This window comes from Ambystoma mexicanum, chromosome 11, assembly GCF_040938575.1.
Source record: "Ambystoma mexicanum isolate Mex_15411 chromosome 11, UKY_AmexF1_1, whole genome shotgun sequence".
Taxonomy (NCBI): domain Eukaryota; kingdom Metazoa; phylum Chordata; class Amphibia; order Caudata; family Ambystomatidae; genus Ambystoma; species Ambystoma mexicanum.
In genome coordinates, this window is record NC_090934.1 from 543,709,816 (window position 1) to 543,732,787 (window position 22,972).

Sequence of the window (22,972 nt, forward strand, 5' to 3'; positions counted from 1 at the left end):
CCTAAAACACGCACTACACGTGCAGCAGGCACACCCTAACTGCAGGCTGCCCAACAACTGCACCCTCACTCCACACACAAATGAAAGCACCTCCAAGGCCCCGACCCAAATCACCCTCAGGTACCACCCCAATGCATGTGATACAATGCCATTCCAATTCCCACAGACCCATCAATAACCCTCGCCCTCCTTTACTCCACCACAGGGTCCGATCCAAACGACGAGCTTCAGGACACCCCTACCAGCACACCTGCAAAGAGGGCCAAGACCAACGGCCAAAGACCCTCCACCTCAGCTGCACGCATCAAGACACGGCAGCAGCACAAATCAGGTGGCAGCACAGAGGAGGGAACATCAACAGGCACCCCAGCAGCCAGCATGCCCACACCACCACCACCACAGGTCCCCCCAACGGATGCCACAGAAGGCACTGCCTCTGGTGGCAGCAGCACCATAGGTGACACCCCATTGATGGCAGCATGCTCCGACACAGAAGACGGGGATGTCGAAGTCAGATCCATCCATGACCTGTCCCAATCCCCCTGTCTGTCCCATCCCGTACAACATGAGGATACCACGCAGGGGCACCCACAAGACGACGACTGGCCATCCCCCACAAGCCCTGTGGCAAGGCAACATGAGGACAACAGCCCCTCTGTGACACCCCCGCAAATGGCCATGGCCCAGCAGAGGCAACAGTCCCTCGACCAGTTAATCGTGCAACAGCAGCAACTGGCCACGCTCCTCAAGGACCATGCCGATGAATGTGGGGGCACTAAGGCAGACATAGAAACATCAACTGAGACACTTAGGGCAGAAATGGAGAAAGGTACAGAGACACTAAGGGCACAAATGGAGAGTAGCACCGAGAGCCTGGGAGTCCAAATGGAGAGAAGCACCGAGAGCCTGAGGGGGGAACTGCATGCGACGTCCAAGGACGTATGTGCCGAACTTGCCGCAGAGCGCCGTGTGCTCACTGAGCTCTCGCAAACCCTTAGGGACATGCATGGACGTGAGCAGGCAGAGACATCATCCGTTGCAAGTTCCGTCCAGGGCAGCCCCCAATGTAGATCTGGGAGGAACCTGCGCTCCACAGGCAGGGGTGCCCCTGATACCCGCAGAGGGGGCTTGCAATAGCGACTGCCCACTGACAATGAGCATCTTTGGACACTGGTGTTCGGGGGGGAGGTAGGAGGGTGGAGGGGGTGTGTTGGGCTCACTTGGGTGGCGGGTCGATAGGGTGTACAACATGATATCACATATGCCATAAACAGTGCACGATCAACCAATGAGATGTGTGGACATTGATCTTTGTGTACTAGGCCATCATAGGCGTACAGTCCATATTGTGCATGTCCCAGACACACACAGTGCCACGAGTCCCGTGTCCATGTATCAGCCACCAGGCGTGAGTGCTAGAAGCATACATCAATGAGATGCTGACGAATGTCACGGCCCTCCGGTGCCTCGCAGACTCCTTGAGGTGCTGCCACATCCCCACCCTCATCATGACCATCATCAGGTGCTTGCAGTTCTGCGTCAGGGGGCATGGGCACATTTCTACGTACGCACATGTTGTGGAGCATGACACATGCCATCACCATCTTTGCAACCTTCTCATGGCGGTACAGGAGTGCCCCGCCAGACCTGCTGAGGCAGCGGAAACGACCCTTCAGTAGGCCGAATGCCTGTTCAATGACTACACGGGTACGTGAGTGGGCATGGTTGTAGTCCTCCTCATGCTGGTCCTGTGGGTTCCGGACTGGTGTGAGGAGCCATCTCTTCAGTGGATATCCAGCATCACCTGTATGTGGACGATAAACGTATGATGTGGAATGCCATTGCTACGTACGCACACCCCCCCCCCTTCCTGCCAGGTCATTGCCGAATCACATACCCCACATTATCATGCATGTAATGAGACTCACCGAGTAGCCAGGATCTGTTCCCTGCGTGTCGCTCCATGTAGCGTGGTATTGTAGAGTTCCTCAAGACCATAGAATCATGGGTTGATCCAGGGAATCGGGCACAACAATGTGTAATGATCCTGTTGGAGTCACACACCATTTGTACATTCAGAGAATGAAATTGTTTTCGGTTGCGGTACTGGGCCTCCATGGCATGTGGGACGACCAATTCCACATGGGTGCAGTCGATGGCACCAATGCAACCCGGTATGCCGGCAAGTGCATGGAATCCCACTTTTGTGTTGGTAATTTCCTGCTCCGAGTGTGGTAGAGAGATGTAGTCGTCTGCGTGCTGCAGGAGGGCATCGAGCACTTGCAATAGTGTCCGTGAGAACAGTGGCTGAGAAATGCCATGCAACTGTCCGACTGTGTGCTGGTAGGTGCCTGTGGCCAGGAAGTGGAGTACAGACACCACCTTCAGTAGGGGTGGGATGGCGGTTGGGCTATCTATCATGCTGACAAGGTCAGCCTGTGTCATGTCCACAATGGCGGCTATGGTGTCCCGGTCCAGACGGTAGAGGGTGTGGATCTGCTCATCAGTGAGGTTGAACGGATGTGCTCGGAGGCGTGGGATTGCGGGCTGCCTGCGTGGTGGTAGTGGCTGTGCTGGCGGCCCTTGCTGGCCCTGCCTTGCCCTCCTCCTCCTCCTGCGTCTCCTCCGTGCGGCCGGTTGTAGTTGGTGTTCGTCTTCTTCTTGGAGTTGGAGTACTTGCAGTGCTATCATGTCCCCCAGGGCCAACATCGCGAGTCCTGCCGGTAGCATTTCGGTGTGGTTGTGGGAGGAGACTGGCTGTGCAATTTATGTGTTTTCAGGCTGTATGGCCTCCACCTGTGGTGATTCATTCCACCTGTGCAAACTGCTCTCCCCTTTGGCCGAGCAGGTCCCGCGCACAACGCTGCAATTCGGGGAATGGCATCTTGCTATTGCAATCATGTATTTGTACCCGATGGCCGTGTAACATTGGTTGATATGTTCATTCTGCTGTGGTCCCATTGTTTCACATACTATCTGTGCAGTCGCGAACAGACTTGTGAAGGGTCAGTGGAACGTAGTACTCGAGTAACGGTGGGCCCTCATGCATCACTGTACCGAGTTGCAACGACGGGCGGGGCGTCCCATTTGTGGGTGAAGGCAGTTGCCATTTTCACACACAGCCGCACTCGATGGATTAATTAGTGATTTCAAACGGCCACAGATGCCTCTTCGACGTGATGTTGCAAATGAGGAATTCGAAGGGCGGCGCTTTCGGTTTTCAGCTAGCGGCGAGGAAATGCCCACAGGTCTGACTGCAAATATAACGTACTATTGTTCAATGTCCTTGGGACAGGGGCCATGGCGAGGATGCAATGATTGATGTGAATGGTTTGGGATGCGCAATGGCGACGTGGGCGATGAGGCCGGACGTTCCCAAATACATGTTACTTCACTACACTGGAATTCCGGGCTGGGGCACTGTAGATTTTGCAGGCTGCATAACGCACAGACTCAATGGATATTTCTAATGTTATGTGAGTAAATATTCAGGCGTTTTAATCCCGGGATGAGGGAATGATGAATGGATGCATGGGCAGGTGATTTGATACAGAGTTTGCCATGTACAGGGCTTCTTGGGATCTATCCGCCTCCCCTACGCTATGTGATGCAGGGCTGCCATAGTGGGTCCATCGTCTATCTGGCCTTGTTGAGCCCTCCCTGTCTCGACGCGCCCTCAGACACTTGTGTCCATGCACGTTACCAATCCCATCTGATGGATTCTGTTTTGACAGACGCATGCACAGGTACACTCGTTTGTGATGGTGTTTACACCTCGATATAGATAGTTATGAGTCGCAAGTGGTTTTTGGGTGGTGATGGACCTTTGGAGTGGGCTAGCATGCATATGGCTGTGGATTTAGTGTGATCATTGAAGTGAGTTGTTGGAATGTAGTTCTGATGGCCATTCTGTTCTTTTTCTTTTCTTTTGGTTGACAGGTATCTCCTCCCCTTTTGCCACTGCCATCTGTATGCCACTCCTGCAGATGGCTTTTACTCCCGACACCTGCTGCTTCGTGTTAATCAGTGGAGCAGCATTACGACCTTATGGGACGATCGCCAATGGGCCACATGCCCTTACGCAGTACTGGTGGCTCGGAGCAACATTTCGGCCTTTCAGCTGGACTAGTGCCTCCCCATTGGGACGGCCCTGCGGTTCTGTGCGCTTCCATGTTGCCTTTTCGTACGTGAATGTGGCTCTGTGTACCATGATGGAACAGGGCGTCACACAAGTAGTGGCTGGTCATTTCTTGCGGATGCAGCCCACAATGGTGAAATGTGTTTTGGAGTTCATGGCCTGATGGCTGTATGGGCTTGGTGATTTTGATGTGCATTAAATTTCTATTCTGATTTGGCCCGTGTAGCGTTCTTCTTTGCAAGTGATGTGGCATATGCCTATTTGGGGAGCGATGTATTGTGAGGAGATCTGCATTGGGTTCCAGCTTCGGAGTTTAGTTGCGTGGTACTGTACTGGGCGCGTTTGCCTACGAAGCCCGTGAGGTCAGGGATGGGGGCTGCCAATATGACTGTTTGAATGTTGTCATGCTCAGGGGCGGGGGATTGGGTTTTGTGTAACAGATGCCGGTCAGCCAGGTGGACTGGTGGAATGATGTGATTTTCGGAATATTGCTGGTCACAGGTGCCTGTGTTTGCGTGCGTTTCTTGGTGGGGGACTGTGGTCATGTCCATTGGGATGGCTTCTGTATTCGTGCCATCTGTGCCCTGCAGCTCCCATTGGCCCCTCTTGTGTTTCATTTGTTCGTTGGCATGCATGGGTGACTTGTACATTTCAATGGTTGCATTGTGACTTCATTGCACCTACGGGGAGTTGTACTTTGTGGGCAGGGAGCGGTGTACAGGCACTCAGTGGGGCCGTTTACGGTTGATTCGCGATGCCGTACTTCTCACCATGGCGGAATGGTACATTCCGCCATGCTTGATGGCGTTAGGTACATGTCCGCTAGGGTCGGAATTGGCGTACCCTTGCGCCATGGTGGTGTTTACGGTTTGGCATGGCGCGCGCGCGCGTGCTTGGTGCAGTTAGCGTTGGCGTTCACTACGGTGTCGCTAATGGCTTCGTACTTTGCGGTGACGGGTCATAGTCGCACCGAGCGCTATTCGATGGCGGTATTGCATTTCCGCCATCGTTTTCCGAATTCCGCCAGGGTCGTAATGAGGGCCCATGACTTGTCTTCTCTGTACCACAAAATACTCTTCCACTCTTGCTATGTTATGTTGATTTATACCGCGCATCGTTACCACACAGGAGCAGTCTCCAGGTGCTCACGTGGACTGCCAGAAAGAGAACGGGGTTGAATAGTAATGGTAGAGTGACAGGATAGTTCCAGCATCAGGAGAAACTGGCATCTGTGAGTGTTGGCTTGCAGATGGTTGATTGCATGCACTGGCTTGTTGTATCCATATGGGTAAGGCCCAATGTCTGGTTTGTTTTTCTATGTGAATGTTTGTTAAGTTGGGGGTGGGGGGGCGTGTGCATTTTGTGTCTAGTATGGCTGGTATTTAGGTTCTGGTTGTGCGCACTGGCTTGTTATATCTATATGGGTAAGGTTCAGTGGCAGGGATTGTTTTTTGTATGCAAGCTTTACATATGTTGGGTGTCTGTGTATAATTTGGCTAGCCCAGTGGGAGTGAATAGTATTTGGGTGGTGTGTACATTGTCTACTCTCTAAGTTCCTCTAGGTGGCTAGGCTACACAATTCTATTTTATGTGATGCATGACTAATCTTCACAATCCGATCTACTGTTATGCGTGGTTAATCTTCACAAGTATATCTAAGTGTGGCGCGTGGCTAGTCCTTGCAATTACTAAATGCAGAGTATTGCTTCCTTACACAATTAGGCTAGATGCAGAATATGGCTACCTTACACAATTAGGCCAAATGCATAGCATGGCTACCTTACACAATTAGGCTAAATGTGAGATATGGCTGACTAATAAAAATGGTCTAAAAGCAAGGTAAGGCTATCTTACACAAATAGGCTATGTGAGATATGGCTGATTAACACAATTGGGCTAAATGCAAGATATGGGTGACTAACACAAATTGGCTATAAAGCAAGGTAAGGCGACCTTACACAATTAAGCTAAATGCAAGATATATTTACCTTGAACACAATAAAATAGGTAATAAGAGTGCTGGGTTTTTAATGGAGTACAGTAATGGATGTACTCCCTGCCCAAAGCACACTTACCTTATCTGTCGCTGTAGGTATCTACGTCAGGTGTCCCATGCGAACACGGGCAAACACAGAGTGGAGGTGCTAAGTCACGAGCTGCCCTATGACTCTGGCCCTTAACCGAGGGCTGCCTGGGCATGGCTGCTCTAGGCCACCCAGCCTTAGGGGCTTCCTAGGATTCAAGCGGCCAATAAGGGGAGGGGAGGTGGCAACACAGTGAGGAGGTTAGGGAGGGAGGGAGGGAAAAGGGAACACAGATGGCAGGAGGAACAGGGGAAAAACAAATTTGCAGTGCAAGTAAAATACTTAAATATAGTGCAGAAGTGGCTTCACAGAGGCAACCTCACCTGCAGAGTGTTAACTGCCAGTGACTCTGCGGCACAGCTGAGCAGGTACTTTGGCTTCCCAGACAGGTGTAGCCAATCACAGGCAGGGGAGGAGGGTGGAGGGCAGGAGATGGGGAGGAGGGCATGAGAGGGGTCGCAATGGCAAAAATGAAAGCAGCGGTGGGGAAAAGCACAAGAGAGTGAGAAAAAGCATGAAAAGGAATGGAAAATAGCTAGGAAAAAAGGTGAGAAAAAGGCAAGAAAAACAGGAGAAAAGCAAGAAGCAGGCCTAAGTGGAGGAGGTTGGGCACGGAGGGTGAGAGAAGGGGCACTTACCAGACTAGGCCAGGGCGCAGGTTTTAAACGAGCATTCTGTCCTTGGTCAGGAGAGGTACTTTGGCTTCCCAGGCAGGTGCAGCCAATCACGGCAGTAGAGGAGGGTGGAGGGCGGGAGGAGGGGAGGAGGGCAGGGGAGATGGTTGCAGTAGCAAAACACTCTTAACATGGGAGCTGGCCCTTATATGATGTTTGGACTGACTAGCCTTTTGTTGATTGGTCAGATGGGTCACATGCCTGTTCTGGGCATGCTCCATGGCCAAGAGGTTTGGTACCCCTGCGTTCAAGCGGGAAGCATTTAAACAGGGAAGCCAGCGTCTGTAATACCACTTCTGTCTGTGTTTGTTAATGGCTGGGAAGCAGCTGCTGGTTTGCTCCTCTGTCCCAGACTGGGGAATTTCTCTTCTCTGAATTTTGTTTTGATATCTCCAGTGTCAAATAGTTCAGGGCATTTATTAAGCATTACTCATGTCGGGTGAGAGTTTAGAAAAAAAGCAGTTCTCCTTTGATGCAATGCTGCTTATCTTTCCCTTGTGGCGGAGTCATGAATTCTCTTCTTCCCAGTGTTCCTAGTAGTGTGGGAAGTAAGTAAGGCTCTGTCTGTGTGTCCATTAACTGCACGGGGGTAGACTGGGCTTCCTGCTGCCACTCTGGATATAAAATGGGGAGAGGAGTGCATGTTCCCTAAGACTGCCCCTTTTCAGTAGTGTACACCACTTCAGTGGGCTCCCCCTGGTCTTCCCCCTTATCTTCCTGTGTCCACATCTGTAAGCAAGTTTTGGTAGTCGAGTCCGGGTTTTCATTTGATGGGAAAGAGGGATTATGGCAGATGTAGTCCCTTGTTGGCTTGCTAACATGGTTGGGGCTGTCTGGCTCAGGGATGTGTTTTCCACCCTCTTTCCTGGCTTGGGTGACCTGACTGGGTCTTCTGTATGGCCCTAATCCCCCCTGCCCCAGTACAAAATTCTACTCCCTGGATGCAGACTTGGTTTTGATTTTGTTCAAGAGAGGAATTATAGGGCATATAGAGACCAGAGATATGTTTTTCTCGCAGACAGCTGCTGTTGTGGACATGGGGATACCATACCCAAGTTGATGTGGCAAAGTCAATGTGGTCACTTAACATAACAGACATTAAAGATAGTAGAGGAAGCAAACATTGTCCTCCAAGAATAATGGTTTAATAACTAGAGGGTTCAAGAGGAAAGCAATAAGCAGGCAGAGGTGGGATGAGGCAGCTGGCAGGATGTAGGAGAGATCACAACGAATTCTTTTGGGAGTGGAATAGACAAAATGCGACCAACTGCACACATGTTCAGGGGGACACATATCGAGAAGTTTGCTTTTTTAGCCAACAGCATATTGTGTAATCGGAGCTATACATCCATGCTCCTTGTGGGAAAACATAAACCATAGTTCAGACTACCATCCCCTATCATTCGAACAGTAGATGAAAGGGAACCAAATGTCATCTGGCAAGTTGGCACATATTACAAAAACAGACCTATTTGCTTTGTTAAGGCTTGTGCCGTTTACATCTGCAACTCGTTGTACGTTTTCTAAAACCTATGCCGAACAAGCTGAATTGACCTACCCGTGTTTATGTCCTTCTCACTGTAGGGAGACCCCTCTGCACGTGCTGTACTCTGAAACCTTCAGCAAACACAAGCAGGACATCTTCCCTACCAAGAGACCGGGCCTGCCACCAGGTGAGCTTCCTGCGGGATACCATCACCTGCACACTCAGCTCCAGTACAACTGCCTCTCCCCCTTCTACCAACGTCTGGGAAGCAGCCGCCGCACCTGCCTCAAGACTGGGAAATGGAGCGGCCGTGCTCCCTCCTGCATCCCAAGTAAGTAATTGTGCTGCTGGATTGGGACCTGGCCAAAAACATGGCTTCCAACTAGCCTCAGGTCCTGATGACCATATTTATTCTTTTCTGATTATTTAGCCAGCAACTCTTACACAGGGGTGAACTGGGAACCAAAAGGGGCCCTGCAAATAATGTTCAAAGTATCCCCACATTACACATTTTCAGTAAAGCACAACCCTGTTCCTATGAGAACATTTGGAAATAAAATTGGCTACCACACAAAAGAGGCCCAGGGTGCAGTGGCCTACCAGGAAATCTCCAGTTTTCCCTATTGGCCAGTCCACCTCTGCACTTACGCTCCTGAGACTTGACAGTCGCCATCATTGCATTTCCAGCAATAGTCACGCAATTTCTCTGCCTAAGTACAGGAGCTCTAAACACTCTTTAACAATGGAGAGCAAAAACTCTTTTCTAAAAAAGGTAAATAAGCTTACACATCTGAATTTTCTATTTTCAGTAGTTATTTATTTCGCCGCCATAAAGCACATCTGTTCTAAATCTTAACTGCTCCCAATTTTACTTAGAACAGGCATAATGGCAAAAGACCACAGAACAGGTGTACATGCATGCTTAAACTGCAAACAATTACTCTGTCACTTTAAGGACGCCAAGCAGTGCAAGAGGCACTAAATCATTTAGTGGCGGTTGGAGTTAGTGACCAGTGGAGCCAAGATGTTGGCGACTGTTACCCATATTGTGTTTCCCCAATGATCACTGAAACATTGTGTAAGTGTTGGCAATAACAAGGCTGTGGTTTTTTATTGTACTTTACGTAATAGTACACAAAATAATAGTCAGAATAATAATAACCATATCATACATAATGTACACTTTTGGGGACGAGGTCCAGGGTTGTGCCCCCTGGCCCGTGCTGCCTTCCTTTTCCCACAACTATGTGGTCCCCGTTCATTGTCCTGTATTTCTTTTCTTCTCCTATTTTCTCCTTTTTCTTTTCTTGGGTGGGTGGGTTCTTGGGAAAAGAAAAGTCCTCTGCGTACGCAGTTGACTTGTGGTGTTCCGTATGGAGCACCAAGGTTGTGTTTCTTGCTGCCCAAGAAGCTTCTTATATCTTGGTAGAATACCCCTAGGCACTGCATGTGTGTGGGGGCGGCTATCCGCGCCCCCCGGCTGGCTGGCGCCGACAGCAGTTAGCACCTCATGGTGACCATTGTCAGTCACCTGTTATTACTTCCTGCCTTCACTGCTCTCTTGTGTGGTGGGTGCAGCACATGCTAATGTGCTTTGGCACCTTGTGGGGCCCTCATCCTGCCTGTCTCTTTGTAGCTGAGGGAGAGGGGAGGGGTATGGGGCTGACCATGTGTTCTGCCCATACCCCTGTGCCCTACTTGCCCCCCAGGTTATGTGTCAGCGTTTTCGAGCTGCAGGGTGCCCCCTCAGCAGCGCTGCTTATAACCAGTTTAGCCAAGATGTTGGCGACTGTTACCCATATTGTGTTACCCCAATGATCACTGAAACATTGTGTAAGTGTTGGCAAAAAAAACGCTGTGGTTTTTTATTGTACATTATGTAATATTACACAACATAATAGTCATAATAATAATAACCATATCATATACACTTTTGGGCACGAGGTCCAGGGTTGTGCCCCCTGGCCGGTGCTGCCCCACTTGGATGGGTTACTGGCCATCCAGATTCCCCCCAGAAGATGCTCATCTACCTCTACCAGCGGCCAACTGTCTGCTAATTCTAAATGGGACTTGCCCATTCCCTTGATCAGTAACTGCCCCTTGTCAGGGTTTTGTCACTACCTGGACTTGCTTCTGCAGGGGTGCATTCCTCCCTTGGTGCTGCAATTTTCCCTGCTTTTTATCGCTCTAGTTCTTTGCTATGACTAGAGCTTTGTATGGTCTTAACACCTATATGCTGAGCTCTCTTTTTCACTTGCTCGGGTGTCTGCACTTTATTGATCACCTGCTTGCATAATATTGACTATCCCTTGTCTCCCCATATGCCCTGGTAACTGTTTGCTCTAACTGCTCCTGTTTCAACCGGTTCTGAGCATCCTTCTATTCATTAAGCTTATTGGAGTTCCTTCTTCTGACCCACCAAAACATGGTCCTCTCGCCCTTCTGCCAGGCCTACAACTTTCCTGGCCCCTTTCCCTGTGCCCATTATACGTGCACAGTGTCTTGGGGGCTTCTGTTGGGCCCTGTTCAGCTAATATTATATCTACTATTATCTGACTCACAATTGTCTGCGTGTTTATTCTTTACTCATTTTTCCCTTCATGGTAGTTATCATGGTAGTTTCCCAAAAATTCTTATGTGTCTAATTACCGTTCTATTATCATGTGCCTAGATACCCATGAGTGGTTTCTGAGCATGGGTTCAGTGGTCGTCCTTATGTTATGCCCCATCATTATGGGTTTTCGGGCGAATTGTGTTGTCGCTGGGCTATTCCCTCAGCCCCCCTGCACCGAAATATGTTTGGTTATGCAGTTCTTTTCTACCCTAACCTGCAAACCCTGCGCCATCTTCAGTGCCCCACTAATTCCGGTCAGTGTTGGGGTTGCGATACATTCCTACCTCCATCTGCTGTTGTCTTCATTTTACTTGCAATGTTAGGGTTTGTTTGGCACACCCATTCTCGCCTTTCTTGATTGCAGATTTTTGGAGTGGGAACATTTGTGTACTGTTCCCAGTGGGGGTTAATTGTAATCGCTACCTCTTTTGTGTTCTCCTCACCATATGTACCTGTGTCCCTTTAAATATCAGCATACTCTTTATAGTATTCCTTCACCCCCACCTTTTCTGCTGTAACGCTGTTTCCTTGCATTTTGAAACAGCATATATGTTGTTAGAACCTATCTCTGCCGCTGCCCTATTTGGCTGCCTGGTGGTAAGTGACTCAATATCCTGTTTAGAGCCAAACCCAGTTGTTTGTTTGCAGTGTGACAGCCTTCGCTTGAGCTGCTTTCTTAAGCTGGTGGGTTGTGTATGTTTATTACATTCTGTCCTCTGGGTAAGTTTGCCCTTAAACCCATACTCATTCGTTTTTTATCTTGTGTTTATGAAAAAATACCAGTGTCTGGGCGCTGTTTATTATTAAAAACAGGAGTGTGGGGTTGAGTTCCGTCTTGCCCTGCTCAACCTTGTGCCTCGCTTTGCTATCTGACCCGCTTCTGTTACTATTCTTTTAGTCCCTGTTATTATGCTAGCTATTGGCCTCTTTTTACTATCCCTTGGCCAGGTCGCCCACCTCTTTGCGGTGCTCCTTGTGGAGTCCTGGTGACTTTGACTTGTTTACCCCTGTCCCCAGTGGCTCTCTTTGCCTGTACTTTTGCCCTGCACTACACCTATATTTCTGCAGGGGCTTTCTATTGCCCCGCAGCTGGTCGCTGTTGGTGGCCAAAACGGCACCTTATTGTGCCCTTTTCTGGCCATTACCCCTCTTCCAGTTTTTCTTGTATGCAGACACTTTGTTTGGTGCTCCGGTCAGAGTCCTAAACTGACTGTACTTTCTTGCTACTCGGTCAGCTCTTTATAATTTCCAGGGACTAGCCCAGAATTTTGTCTGCCTGTGTGGAGGCTTGTCCAGCACCGGGCCAGCTGGTGCTGATGGCATTTCGCACCTTGGGTGCCTTTTGTCCCCCCCTGGGTGTTTTCTTGCTTACCTTGACCTTGGTGCTGGCGCTGTCTCTACTTACCCTTTTGGTTAGTTACTGCCTTCTGACTGATTGGTGTCCTGCTGGTTTCTGTGCTCCTTTGCTGGATTGCTGTCACCTTGTTTGGTGCCTCTGCGATGTTATACCTGCAGAAACTCTGTGTACCCGGCCTACTTTTGATGCACTCCTTATGGAGTGTTGTGTGAACTGGGTCCCCCTACTATTGTGTTCTCCTTAAATTGAAGCAAAAACCACACTGTGCAGTGTTCTAAACCCTGTTTTCAGGGCTCTTTTCCTTATTCTGCATATGCAGAATGATTTTTGCTGCGTTTAGTTTGGAATACTGCGTGAAATGGAGGCCCCTACTTTTGGGTTCTTCCTTTATTTGCCCTCTATTGTCTGGCTGGCATTCTCTGAGATTTCTTGTTCCCCTATTAGTTCGGGAAACTTTGACACATGTTTGTTCTCTTGTTACGGGTATTGTAGCTGCCTTCTATTATGCTTTTGCTCGAAACTTGTGTTCACCATCGCTGCAGCCCATCTTATTGTATTGCCTTCCACATGCCAATGTAGGAGTATGCCTGGCAGGATCGGATTAGCCTGGAGATCGATGACCGACAACCTCATGTGGCTTATTAGCTTGGTTTGTTCTGCAGCTTCCTTCCGCAGCTTTCCTCACTCTGCCGTCGACTCTTGCCCTGAGTGCGCAGTGCTGTGACTGACATATCTGCTCACATATCTTCTCTCGCTCTCTCGTTGCATAAGTCTCCTGTTTATTTCCCAGTGTGCTCTGTGTTGCGAAATGCTCATCGTCGTCTTTCGTCCCTCGCTCGTTGGCAATGTATTTCGTCGTGTTTCACTCCCCCGTGCCTACATTGATTGGCACTCCTGACTGCTAGTCCGTGTGAGTTAGGCTTGCTGTTGCCGGAAGTCTAGTTGTACTGTGAATGATGTTGTTTTCCAGGGGCTGATTGGTCTTGTTTTCTGTTCTTACTTTGTAAGGTGTCATATCTGAAAAGACCCTTTGAAACTCTTGTTCGCATGCTCTTAAATAACTGTATTTATTTGTACTTATATGTCATTTTAGCATCTTTCTGTGATTCTTTTCTTCTATGTAGCTTATTTGCAACACATTCTACATTCGCTACCTGCATGCTTTTGCATGTCACTGTTAAATGAAAATCATCGCGCCTTCCACAATGCGTGCATTCGCTTGACTTCTTTCGTGCTGCCCTTTTCGTTTTCTTTTCTGTATTATGCTTTTCTTGTTGCTTCAAGTTTCATTGGTCTGCGTAGTCTTGCCTCTAAAAACAGCGTGTTGCACATTGTTTATGCGAGAAATCGATTAGGTTCATACCATAGCTTCATACATTGCTCTGCATGGTCCTGCTACCAAGAACTGTGTGTTGCACCTTGCTCTGTGTGGTCTTGTCTCCAAGACCAGCGTGTTGCACATTGTTTATGCGAGAAATAGATTAGGTTCATACCATAGCTTCATACATTGCTCTGCATGGTCCTGCTACCAAGAACTGTGTGTTGCACCTTGCTCTGTGTGGTCTTGTCTCCAAGACCAGCGTGTTGCACATTGTTTATGCGAGAAATAGATTAGGTTCATACCATAGCTTCATACATTGCTCCGCGTGGTCCTGCTACCAAGAACTGTGTGTTGCGCCTTGCTCTGTGTGGTCTTGCCTCAAAGACCAGGGTGTTGCACATTGTTTATGCTAGGAATTGATTAGGTTTGTCTTATTGCATCATATGTTGCTCTACCAGGTCTTGCTTTCAAGACTTGTGCGTTGTACATTGCTCTGTGTGGTCTTGTCTCCAAGACCAGCGTGTTGCACATTGTTTATGCGAGAAATAGATTAGGTTCATACCATAGCTTCATACATTGCTCTGTGTGGTCCTGCTACCAAGAACTGTGGGTTGCACCTTGCTCTGTGTGGTCCTGCCTCCAAGAGCAGCGTGTTGCACATTGTTTATGCTAGGAATTGATTCGGTTTGTTTTATTGCATCATACGTTGCTCTACGAGGTCTTGCTTCCAAGACCTGTGTGTTTTGCATTGCTCTGCATGGTCTTGCCTCCAAAACCAGCATGTTTCTCATTGTTTATGAGAGAAAGTATACTATGCTACACACGTCGCTTCAAACAGTTGCTGACAAATATATGCCTTTGTGGGTTTGCACGGGCACGAAATTTCCCCTTCCTGCACGTACATGCCGTGACCCAAAATGTGATCTTTGCTTTTCTGGAAAAGAAAAACACTCCTCTCTGTGCATTGAATGTGCTGTTTGCAGCCACTGCCCATTGGCCTTCAGTGTAGCCTGCCGTGTTGCTGAGTTCTCCTTGTCTGTTTCATTTCTTGCGGTTGCCATGGCAACCACGGGCCAGCGCCTTCAGTTTGTGCGCTTGGCTTTGTCCTTCGCCGTCTGATGTCGGCGCCTTCAGATTTATTGCAGCAGCTTCTGACGGGTGGCTCCTATGCTAGATTCGGCCCTGGTAAGTCGCTTTAAGTTTTACATTACCGACTGCGCCCTCTGCAGTTTCGCTTTGCTTCAGCAGTCCTCGGAAATTTCTCTCGCATTTTCACCGGTATGTCCGGGTGGGTCGCCTCTTCTGAGCGGCTCCCCCTGCCAAGTATTTCGTTGTGCTCCTCAGAGGTTTCGCTGTGTTGCAACAGTCCTCTGCACTTTCTCCCTCATTTTTGCCGGCGTGTCCGGGTGGGTCGTCGTTTCTTGGCGGCTCCCCTTGCAAAGTATTTTGGCTGCGTCCCTCAGAGGTGTCGCTTTGTTGCAGCAGTCCTCTGAAATTTCGCCCTAATTTTCGCCAGGGTGTCCGGGTGAGTCATTGCTTCTAGGCTGGCCTCCCCTGCCACGTATTTCAGCGCCCGAGTAAGGTGAAACTTGCAGCTGCTGTTTCAATCAATCTTGACTTTAGTACACGCTAAGTGTACTGCTGGCTATTGTTAGAGTAACCAAGGAGCAGGTCAAATCTCACACAGACTTCCAGCTGCCGAGGGGGAAACAGCCCAATATTTCAAAAAGAAAAGTCCTCTCCGTACGCAGATGACTCATGGTGCTCCATACAGATCACCAAGGTTGTGTTTCTTTCTGCCCAGGCAGCTACTTATATCCTGGTAGAATACCCCTAGGCACTGCAGGTGTATGGGCGCGGCTCGCCACGCACTCGGCCGGCCGGCATCTACAACAGGTAGCACCTCATGGTGACCATTGTCGGTCACTTGTTATTACTTCCTGCATTCACTGCTCTCTTGTGTGGTGGGTGCAGCACATGCTAATGTGCTTTGGCACCTTGTAGGGCCCTCATCCTGCCTGTCTCTTTGTAGCTGAGGGAGAGGGGAGGGGTATGGGGCTGACCATGTGTTCTGCCCATACCCTTGTGCCTTCCTTGCCCCCCAGGTTACTTGTCTGTGCTTTCGACCTGTGGGGTGCCCCCTCAGCAGCCCTGCCAATTCTCTAAATAATGTGTTATACGCCGCAGCACAAAGAGATTTTTTTTTACAGTTTTAGAATCCGTTTTCGTGTAATCATTTTCTTCAGTTCCTGGCTTTCAAAAACGTGTTTTGTGAGGGTCAGGTTTGTTTGACTATTTTATCTCAACAGCCTGTTTTCCCTCCCTTTTCTCATCGGTCGCTATGTCCATTTTTGGCAAGTATGCTTCCTGCATTGGGAGTAAGTCAAGAAATGGTGATTTTGCTTTCGGCATCACCTGCCTTCCGACTTATTCTAGCCTCCAGGATTCATTTATATGTCATAAAATGCCATATAGGAGTCTGAAACATGGAGGGGGGGATCAGGCTTAGGTCTCTGCTCATTTGTCCCCTGGACATTTATTTATTTAATATATATGTACAGGGAAGAACAATCCTTTTTTGATCGCAAAAGAACGTACAATCGACAAGATATCAGGTCTGACCAAGTTGTGATGGGGAGTAAATGGAACAGTCAGCAGGAACAATGTATGGGTTGACAATCAACATTAGACATTTTTAAGTGCAGGAAGGTGGTACAGCCAGCTTTGTTAGGGATGTGACCATGATGGATGAAGTGTTAACAGTGGAGGCAGAGTATGTGAGGGACAAATGCAGGTTAGAGGTGAGGGAATAACACTAGCTCGAAGGCAGATGAGAGGTAGGGTAAGAGTATGACTCGGAGGCAAGGAGTTAGGCTTTCAATTTGGCTTAGAACAAATCAGTGTGGACTGTTTCTCGGATGTCCAGGGCAAGATAATTCCATGCCAGTGGAGCCAAAAGAGAGAAACAGCATAAACAAGAGGAGGCAGGGGAGGACAGGGGGCCACAAGGGTAGTCAAGGAGGCAGAGTGGAGATTTTGAGAAGGTTTGTGGAGTTGGATAGATTTGTGAACCAGGAGAAGATATTTAAATTGTGCCCTCTTTTGCATCATCAGCCATCCATTCTGGTGACTGTAAGAGGAAGTAGATGTGAAGTAAGGGAGTTCATAGAGCATCCTGGTAGCAAAGTTAATGATCTTGTCAAAAGGACAGAAAGCATAGTTGAGGAAGCCATAGAGAATGCTGGTGCAATAGTCCAGTTTAGAGAGGACAACCGTGGTTAAGAGATGCTTAGTGGTGTTGAAAGGAAGGAGGTGCCTGATTATCCTAATATTTAGGAAGTAGAGGCAAGCCACCATTGCAGTTTTGGAGATGAAAGTAGAGAGAGTGTGAGAAGAGTCATAGATGACGCAGAGGCTTATAACTGAAGAGGAGTTGGGGAGAGTGTCAAGTGGGAACTGGATGGACAGAGGAGGAGCTGAGAGAGAGCATTTGGCAGGGCAGAAGAGCACGTCTTATTTCTAGAGTTTAATATCAGAGTGAAAAGCCATCCGATTTTTAATGGCAGAGAAACAGATGGAAATTTTGATAGTGAGATCAGAGGAGAGTTTAGGAAAAGAAAAGAAGAATTGGGTGTCATCAAAAAGAGTTAGTACGAGAACCAAAAGGAAGAGATTAGTGCCCCAAGAGTAAAGGTGTAGTAGGTAAAGAGAAGAGGACCCAAAACAGAACCTTGTTAAACACCAACTGTAAGATGAGTGAGTTGAGAGGTGTTGTTCCAGGAAACAGAGAATTGACAAGGTGTTAAGTGGGATTCAATCCAAGCATTGGCTCGATCGTGAATCCCAATGTCTAAGAAATTGGTGAGATGGTTGAACAAAGTCCTTCCCAGCACTTTATAGTAGTGCAGAAGACGAGACAGAGGGTGAAAGTTTGCCGTAAGGTTTGGGTCAGAAGCTTGCTTTGTAGGTAACGGGATGAACGTGGTTGTTTTGAAAATAGATGGAAGGCAAGTGGGGTCACAGGACAGGTTGAAGAATTTAGCAAGGTGTAGGGCGACTAACGGGGCTATATGCATGACTAGCTGAGGAGCAAGAGGGTCTATTGGGGCACAAGAGGGATTAAACTACAGAAACAGAGATAAGACTTCTTCAGTATTAGTATGATTAAAGTGGCCAACTAGGGCATTAGCTGTGAGCGTGAAGATGATAATTATAGGTTTAGGAGGAGTGAGGAGTGAGTGTAGAGTGCCCTGAAGCCGGCGAGAATGGTTTGAGTGAGAGTCGATGATGGTGAAGTACAAGTCCCTTTTGACTCTATCAAGAGAGGACTTGAGATTTCAGGGCAGAGAGATAGAGTTGCATGTCCTCATGCAAGTGGATCCAATTCCATTTATGAAGCAGCCAACACATGTCTGTGCAGAGACAGCATATGAATGGGGTGACCCATGGACCCAAGGACGGGGTGACCCATGGACCTAAGGACGCTGAGATTTAGGGGTGAGGTTAGCAGTGGGAAGTGAGAGTATAATGAGTCATATAGTAAGGATTGGAAGCTCGAGAGGCAGTGATAGTGGAAGAGTGATCAGGTGTGAAGAAGGAGAGTGAAAAATGTAGAGAAGAGGAGGAATGGCAGAAGGTTTACATTTCCTTTTAGTAATAGGTTAGGCAAGTGTTGAGGGAAGGCCAGAGGGTGGAAAGGAGATGATGGTTGAAACAATGGAGTGATCAGATAGGGATGGTGTGACAGAAAGTGTTAGTGGCCAGAGGAGGAGATGAATAAGATATCCAAAGCGTTATCCCAGTGTTGGTTGGTAAGTTATGGCTAGAGTGGGGAGCATGGTCACTAAGAAAAGACTGAAGTTCACATTTCTGAGAAGTGGTTGGAGAGAGAAAGTTAAAGTCAACTAAGAGACTGAGGGGACATTTAGTGGACAGAGTATCAAGGAGTTGTCCACGTTCCTCAAAGAATGGTCCAGTCAGTGGCAGAGCCAGGGGGAGGGGGGCCACAGGCCACAGGGGTGGTTGTCCCCTCTGGCTCCACCCTAGTGCGCCCCGGCTCCCGCAGGACTGGCAGAGACTGGTGTGCCCCATCGCGGCTACGTTACTGGTGTGATGTGATAGTGCTTGACGCAAACCTGGCTGGGAGGGCGCCAGGATTTGATTAAAAAACATATTTACTTCCTTCGCTTGGAGTAGTGCATGCCCCTCAGCGGCATAATCATTATGGACCTTGTGCACTCATGGTGGTCTAGGCTGGCCCGGGATTTGGCGTGTCCTGTGCTTTGTTAAAGAGCTTGGGTGTAGGGGGCTCAGCATGGCTCGCAGGAGGGCCCCCTACATTTTGTACTATGCCACTGATTGGACTTTGCTCACCTTGAACACATTCAAGTGTGATGTGAATGCTTGAGAGGTGCCGCAAACTTGACCAGGACCCTGCTCTGGTGCAACACTGCTTACGAAAATCATGTTGGACATAGAGTCTCCGAAGAGAGAGAGCTATCCAGTGACCCACCCATCCCCACACAAACCCCTTCTTGAAAGGGCTTTGTGGAAGCTTTGTTCACAAGCTGGTCCTAGGGGATCATTGAATAACGCACCTCGCACATAGAGCTCTGAACCTCGTAGATGCATTAAGCCCTACTCTTGAGGAAAGTGCAACCTCCCCCCTCACCTCACCCCGTTATCAAGATCGAAAAAGAGTCATGTATGAAAGCATAGCACATTAAGGTGTTATGTTTGGCTCAGGGTTGGGGGGTACAACAGGTAGTTGCTTGTCACATTAATTAAAGATAAATGCACACAGAGACAGATGGCCTCAGCTTACACCCGCACAATAGGTTTCTTCTATTGTAGTGGTAGCTGACTCATAGATACATTTGTAACCAGGGAATTTTGTTGATACTAGATCCTGAAGGCAAGCGTCCCCACACAGCACGATCCTCCCCGCAATGAGAGACAATGAAGGACTCTCCCAATATGGGAATAAGGCCAAGACAGAGTGCGGGTGAGCGTAAATGGGAGTTTATCAATCAGAATAGGGCATGCAAAGAACTCTGCAAACTCCGAGAGCGCTCTGCCTGACAATAGCAAAGACAGGCGTATATATTTACAACAAACGTCATAAGAACCTACACACTATAGGGGGCACAAGTTCATGGGGATTGGGTGGCGATGACTAACTATAGGTGCTGCTGTGATGTGGTTGGCTTTGGCTGGAAGACGTCACTGGGCAGCCTCGTGGGTTGGGCTGGGCCTGGCAGGGTGGCAGAGTTCATCCAGGCGGTGTTGTGGGGCCATCGCGGCCAGTGGCAGAGATGAATGTCTTTTCCTGACTTGTTAGCCCTAAGCCGTGCACACCGCAGTCATTCAAACATTCTGGTATTATCTTCTTTAGTAAATCTTTCAATAGGTTATGCAACAGGTTAATGCAACACAGGAGGAATGTACCTTGTGAGGGGTCTGGAGGTAATACGTCAGGACATGGTTACCAGTGTCCTGTTGACCGGGGCCATAGGTCGAGGGGCTAAGCTTCGGGGCCTGGGACGGGCGGTACATGTCTTTCTGCCTTGTTAGAAGTTGTTATGGATGTTCCGCTGTGTGTTGTCAAAGTGTTGGGTGTCCTGATTGCACAGGGCCATAAGTCTGAGATGGTCCGGTGGGTTGTGAGGTTTACGAGGGGGCGCGTGTGTTCAGGCAGAGGTTTACTGCTGTGCTGTAAATAATGCAGGTGGCGGGTGGTGGCCTTGGGTGCTACAGAGGGGGTTAGAAGTCTTTCAAGCGGCTCCAGCCTAGTTGGGGGAGGTAACGCAGCGCGGCACGGTCTCTGCTCTCATGCCTTGGCAGCCCTCGCAGGGTGGGAGGGGGAATGGCCTTGCACGTATTTCACAAAGGTATCTCCCTCGTGTGTTGCCGATTTAGGTAAAGACATCACAAACATTTGAACACTCTATAATACTTATTTAAAACATTACAAAACATGCATTTAAACTTTGCTGGATGTGTCTTGATTATACCCAGTCTGAGTACCTTATTCATACATTATGTTTTAACACGTGCAGTATTTCGTTATATGCATATATATTTGCAGTAAGTGAGGTAGAGTTAGGGTTGGTGGAGAACATAGAAAGTAACCCGCCACTTGTTCGTGACGGTGGTGGCGCATGTGGGGCCTAGACATGCACCTTCTCATGCATTCTTCACATGGGCCCTTTGTATGGTTTACATTCGTTTTCTTGTGTCCTCTAGCAGCATTAGTTCAGTTATGGCACGGGCCCATGGGGTGTACGTTTTCCAGTCATACACGTAACAAACAGATTCCTGGTGCGTGCCGTTATTATTAGTACCCAACTGCAATGGTATATGCTCACCATCGCTTATATCATGGGGGCATGATCTCCTGTAATTATACATCCTACAGGCTTTTGTAGTATAAGGGATTTTATGAGAGAAAGCATCCTTTGCAAGTAGTCTCAGCATTAATATACAAAGATTGTCTGGCATATAACGACCATTTTACTGTTCTTTTCATTTGCCTAGGCCTGCTGGCCGGGTCATGCTGGGAGCGATGATACACTGCGGGAGGTGAACTGTTACAATGTTAATGTATTATACTAGCTCATGTCCGTCTTGTTCGTGGGAACGTGCTCGCAGCGGATCTGCCAGGGTGCTGCGGCAACAAGGATGACTGAAACCCTCCACGGGTGGGGGCCGCGCTACAGTGCGCTGAGCTCACACCATCTTTACCAGACAAAATGGTTTCTAGGCCTAGCTAAATTTTAATACGTGTGGGCAATTGATACGTGCGGGCAATGTCTCCAGTGGGTGAACCCTCCACCACCTGGGCCCGGGTGGCATGAGGGGACGCCCAAAGGAGCCATAGTCCTCACTTGGGGAGAAAGCGTAGGCGAGGGGGGGTCTCTTGGACCAGTCCTCCCCTACATTTCCCCCCTTTCGTTACTAAAGTAACGAATTCTTTAAATCTTCTATCCTCCTACATTCTGCCTCGTCCATCACCGCCTCATCCCATGCAGGAGTTCCTTTGATGGGCATCCATGCTCTGCACACCCCCCTTAAACTCTCACCTCTCCGGGCATATTCATCTGGGGTACACATTAGATATATGCACCCACCATCTCCTTCCAAATCTACCCAAACTTCCTCATACCATTCTAGTATACGGGGCTCTTTGATGGTGGTGTGCCACAACTTATCTACAATATCTTTATCGTGGTATATAGGCACCAGTTGGTACCTGGGCGAGTTATCTATCCCTGTTTGTACTTGTGCTTCTTGCATCGTTTTTATTGTACCGTGTGAGTTGCCCATTGTCACCATCATCATTGCACCATTTGGTACTGCGTTAGCACAAACTCGAAGACCCACCTGGCACAGGCAAAAAAGTAGAAGGAGGAACACAACAGCTGGTATTAAAAATTTCACAGTCGTTCCAAGCCATGAGGGAACCCAGGAGAAGATGTTGTCGAACCATGTACTCGCTTCTGCTCCACCTTCCATTTTCATTTTTTCTCCTAGGTTGTGGACTGCTTCGATCACATGGGATAGGGAGCCATTCTCTGCGTCTTCAGAAGGTACGAAAGTGCAGCAGGCACTTCCTATTTTTCGGCAAACACCACCGTCCATCGCCGTCAACAGGTCCAAGACATACCTGTTTTGCATGGTCATTAGTCGTAAAGCTCTTAGTTCCACTTTAATTATGTTGAATCCTTCTTCAGTGTCGTTTTCCAGCTGAATCAATTCGCAGCGTGTTATCTGGAGCCATTTTGCGTTTGCCCTTGCTTGGACACTTGAGACGAGTGAGGCAAAAAATGTTTCTGCTGAGCTGAATAATCGATACTTGTCTGGGATCTGAGCCAATAGTTCTGATGATGCCTTTGATATGTAATTTGATGCTCGTTTGTTACGGGTCAGCACTTCTCCCTTGCTTCCAGAAGACAGGACATACATTTGTGTCTCTGCAGTTGGTTGAGCCACACTGTGCATGCGTTCCTGTGTCCCATCAATGTGGCTTTCTGGTATCACCATTAGGGCTGAGTGCAGAGTGGCCATTGAGCAGCTGCCACTCCATGACTGGGGGAGGTGTAGGTATGCCTGGTTGCCGCACACCCAGTACGTGTCCATCAGGGCCGCTGTCCCTTTCCTTAGGTCTGGGATGGTGAGGGTCTTGTTGCAGTTCTTGTTTGTTCCCATGGGGGTTCTCCCTTCTCCTTTAAAGCACAGTTTGTAGTCCATTTCACTTTGCAGTTTGAACGGTTTTTCAATGGCAGTTACCCAAGTTAGT

At 48.6% G+C, this 22,972-nt stretch overlaps 1 protein-coding gene across 2 annotated transcripts in view; it reads left to right on the forward strand.

The window, feature by feature from the left end:
- Positions 1–22,972, forward strand: part of PAMR1 (peptidase domain containing associated with muscle regeneration 1) — a 443,694-nt gene that overhangs the window by 385,778 nt on the left and 34,944 nt on the right. For both annotated transcript variants that reach the window (XM_069623360.1, XM_069623361.1), the window contains one exon: positions 8,481–8,713. In XM_069623360.1, the coding sequence (XP_069479461.1) occupies positions 8,481–8,713 (233 nt within the window). The remainder of the gene's footprint in view (positions 1–8,480; positions 8,714–22,972) is intronic.